Here is a 4,575-nt window from a genome sequence, read left to right on the forward strand (position 1 = left end):
TTTTTTTCCCCTTGAGTATTTATAACTCACATTCACATGTAACTAAAGATTTATTTTATTTTACTGTAGAAAGTTGTTTAAGACAATTGCTTAGAAATAGTTTACTAACGAAACTATTTTTTTTTTCAATTGACAATCCATTATGTCCTATCTGCCTCCAGAAATTTATTGTCTAAGCAAACTTATTTGATTTACAGATTCACTTTTCGCAAGCCTTGGACTTCGATTAGTGGGTCCTTATGATATCCTTGCTGGAAAACATAAAATGAAAAAAAACCCAGCAAGCCTGAATTTTAATCTTCACTGGAGATTCTACTATGATCCTCCTGAGTTCCAGACAATTATTATTGGAGATAATAAAACTCAATTCCACATGGGGTATTTCAGGTAAAGGAGCTTTTCCTCTCCTCCAAAATATAGTTACTATCTTTCTGATGAGTATAAATAGACATTCACTAGTCACACCCAAGGTGAAGGGCATGCTTTCCCCTTATGAGTGATGCATGAGCCTCGTGTTGTTCTGTGGTTGCCATTCTAACCTACCCAAGGATGGGTGAAACTCTAGGTTTAATTAACCTCACTGGTTTTACCTTCATGGTTATAAACCCTTTTTGGTTTTTGTTTTCTTTTGGGTTCAAAAGAGTTCTTTTAGCCCAAGAAAGATAATTTAGAGTAGCTGCTATGACTTAAATTAGCCATCTGCTTCCAGGGGGCGTGGAATCAACCTGAAATTCAGAATGTGCTTTGGAGTCTGACTGGTTCTACTAATTATTATCTGGGTGACCCCATTCCAGTCAGTAGTGACTGTGACTTTCTGTGACTGTTTCTTCTCTTGTAAAAATGAGGATAATAATTGTACGTACCTAATAGGAATATTAAGGGGATAAGATGGATATATGCAAGATACTGAGAATGTTAAATAGAAGTAGGTTGAGGGGAAAACTACTTCATGCACTTGGAGCAGTAAAGCTGTTATTTAAAGTGAAGGTGAACCACAAGATAATAGACTAGAGGGAGTAGAGGAAGCATGCCCAGGGAGAGGTTGTAGTACAGTAAAATGCACACAGTGCCGGGCATTGGGTTAGTTACATGGATTCTGCTTCTGCCTTTACCATTAAGTTACTAGGACCTTGACTGAGTCACTTCATCTCTGTGTATTGGTTCCCTCAATTGTACAAAAAAGATTTATATATATGAATCAGATCCTTTTATCTCTAATGTTTTATATTCTGGTCAGTCCTGATTCTGTTTTTCCAATTTTTAAATTTTTTTCACAGACTATAAAACTGGGGTTGAGAAGATGGCATATAATCATCTCTACTTCTTTTGATAGGCCTATTCCCCTTTGTATTTAGGTATAAAAGGAACTAGGTCCTAAGAATCTTAATTTTAGGTTTTGTTATATAAATAGGATTTGTCATAGATATTTCTAAGAAATTTAGAGCTTAAACCTGGCTAATTCCAATTTTAAAAAATGTGGATACAAATTGTTGTCTATAGACCTAAAATTCTACTTGCCCGATAATATAAATTATGGGCAGCTAAAATTTTAATATCTTTTACTTAAACAGGGATTCTCCTGATGAACTTCCTGTGTATGTTGGTACAAATGAAGCAAATAAAAACTGTATAATTGTTCAAAATGGAGATAATGTGTTTGCTGCAGTCAGGTAAGAAAATATTTTATTTCAATCCCTTTTCTAGTTATAATATTTGTTTATAATTTTTGTGCTATAAGAGAAATTAAGGTAACCTAAAAATTTTAGATTTCTAGAAATCATTTCTGACTTTTGCAGAGTCTTAGCCATACTTCTTTACTGTTCATCAAAAAAATATACCTGTTATATATGTATTTTATTTAATGAAAATATTACTTAATCTTGACCTCAGTTATCCCATGACAAAATCAAAAGATTTTTTTAGACATCTTATTTTAAACGCCATCATTAAGAATTCATTGTAAGAACCCACTGTATATAATTCAAACAAAGATTTAATACAGTAAAGCAGGTGCTGATAACATCCTTGGAAGGGCTAATGGAGCAGCCCGAGCCTCCAGAAAAGACAGTTGTGTGGCAGAACTGGCTCACCAATGGAGTTTATGTCTCTGCCACCATCAGGAAACTGGAAAATCAAGAACTGCCGCCACAACGCGTGGCTTCAGGACCACATTGTCTTTGATGTAACTTGTGCCAGTAAAATGGATGCCCTGCCTTCTTTCTCTCCACCCCCATGAAACTAAGGACCAGGTGCTGAGGTCTCAGCTGCAGCTTCTACACAACAGTCAGATGCCTCAACGACTGTGCTCACTGGTGGACACAGCAGAAGCACAGCTTCCACTTGGTATCTCTTCTACCTTTCAAAGTTGCACCTGCAAAAGACCTGAACAGATACTTCTCCAAAGAGGAAATACAGATGACTAACAGACATATGAAAAATGCTGAAGGTCGCTAATTATCAGAGAAATGCAAATTAAAACCACAATGAGATATCACCTCACACCTGTCAGAATGGCTATCATCAATAAATCAAAAAACAGCAAGTGTTGGCGAGGATGCGGAGAAAAGGGAACACTCATACATAGTTGGTGGGATTGCAAATTGGTACAGCTGCTATGGAAAACAGTATGGAGGTTTCTCAAAAAATTAAAAATGGATATGCCTTTTGACCCAGCAATTGCACTTCTGGATATTTATCCAAAGAAAACTAAAACAGTAATTCATAAAGATCTATGCACTCCAATATTCACGGCAGCACAATTTACAATAGCCAAGATATGGAAGCAACCTAAATGCCCAACAACAGATGATTGGATAAAGAAATTATGGTTCATATATACAATGGAATATTACTCAGCCATTAAAAAGAAATGAAATCCCACCATTTGCAACGACATGGATGGACCTAGAGGTTATTATGCTGAGTAAAATAAGTCAGACAGAGAAAGGTAAATACCATATGATTTCACTTATATGTGGAATCTAAGGAACGAAAAGAACAAACCAATCAAAAACAGACTCACAAATATAGTGGACAATTTGGTGACAGACAGAGGAGAGGGGATTGAGGGGGGCTGGGAGAATGGGGTGAAGGATTAAAGAAGTACAAATTAGTAGTTGACAGTTGGGTGCAAGGATGGGGAGCATGGCAGGGGGAATGCAGTTAACATTAATATGATGACTAAGTGGAGGGCCAAGGGAGGGAGGGAGTAATTGGGGGATTCGTTTTGTGAACAATAAATGTCTAAACAATGTACTGTATACTTGAAACTAATTTAAATAAATTAATTTACTTAAAAAAATCACTGGTCTATATAACAATAATGCTAGAACACACGCACACACACACACAAAGTTGCATCTCCTTGAGAGAAGCTAGGTCCCATGTGGAGTCTGAGCAGAAAAATACTATGGGAAATGCATCAGTCTCATGTGGAAGGGGCATGGAATGGAGCTGAGTGAGCCTGTCCACAGTGTACTAGCCACACATAATTGGAAGCCATTTGTCAGCAGCTATGCAGTTTAATAAAATGAAAAAAGCATTCTTTATCATTTTAAATACAATAAGTAGATCATGTTTTGTGGGACCTCTTTTAAATACCCTACTTTTAAAAAGACTTTTATTTCCTGTGATTTAATTGTTGCAAATTTGCATTAACAATTCAAACTAAGTCAACCTAGGGTATTCCTTAGACTGCTATGTACATACTGGTGTATGTACAGAGCAGATCGTTATAGATATCCAAAACAGGCTCTTTCTCTTCTGATGGCTCTGAGTTTTCTAAAATGTTGCTTGTCTCTGTTAAATAGTCCTTAGAGTATCTCTTATAATCTATATAGAACTTATAATTGATATAGTTCTTTTAAGCCCTTCAGATTCGTTGTTCTGTTGAAATTGGTGCCATCTTTATTAGAAACTGTAGTTCTTTACTTGCTTATTGTCTGTCTCTTGTACTAACATGTAAGTTCCATGAGGGCAGAGCCTTTCTCATGTACAATATCTGCCGCATAGTAGATGTTCCATAAATTTCTTCATTCTACAAATACTTTGGCATGCAAAAACACCTAATTTTTCATTAGTCTTATTAAAAATCTTGTTTAAAAAGAAAGTTTTAGTGGTTATCTAAAATAATCCAAGATTGTTCTGGTATTTTTTTTAGTTTATTAGAGAACACAGAAAAGAAAAAGAAAAAGAAAAAATTGATGATAAATTTATAATTTAGGTGAAGACCAGCAAGTAAGTACTTGAGTACCTATTTCACTCAGATGTTTTCTACCTCCAGTAATTTTTCTCAAACGTAGAGGTGAAAAGATTATAATACTTTTCGAGTATGACAACTATTTTAGTTTTTCGAGACTTTTCTTTACTTAAAAAGCTGCTCAGAATACTTAATTTAGTTTATTTCTATGTCAGCCTGAGTAAGGTCTTTTAAGGCAGACCATTTGTTATAAACTAATTATTTTTATGCCTAGGGAAACTACTAGTTTGCTTTGTGCAAGGCTGAATAGTAGTCAAAGAAATATAAATTCAGCCAATAAAGATTATTAAAGATTAAAGAATGGTAATACCCAATTA

General features: G+C 35.2%; 1 protein-coding gene across 1 annotated transcript in view; it reads left to right on the forward strand.

The window, feature by feature from the left end:
• LOC105292160 (histone PARylation factor 1) overlaps positions 1-4,575 on the forward strand; it is a 22,836-nt gene that overhangs the window by 5,886 nt on the left and 12,375 nt on the right. Inside the window, exon 4 of the mRNA XM_011360272.2 lies at positions 1,572-1,670. Coding sequence (XP_011358574.1) covers positions 1,572-1,670 — 99 coding nt within the window. The remainder of the gene's footprint in view (positions 1-1,571; positions 1,671-4,575) is intronic.

This window comes from Pteropus vampyrus, unplaced genomic scaffold (assembly GCF_000151845.1).
Source record: "Pteropus vampyrus isolate Shadow unplaced genomic scaffold, Pvam_2.0 Scaffold53, whole genome shotgun sequence".
In the NCBI taxonomy this organism is placed as follows: domain Eukaryota; kingdom Metazoa; phylum Chordata; class Mammalia; order Chiroptera; family Pteropodidae; genus Pteropus; species Pteropus vampyrus.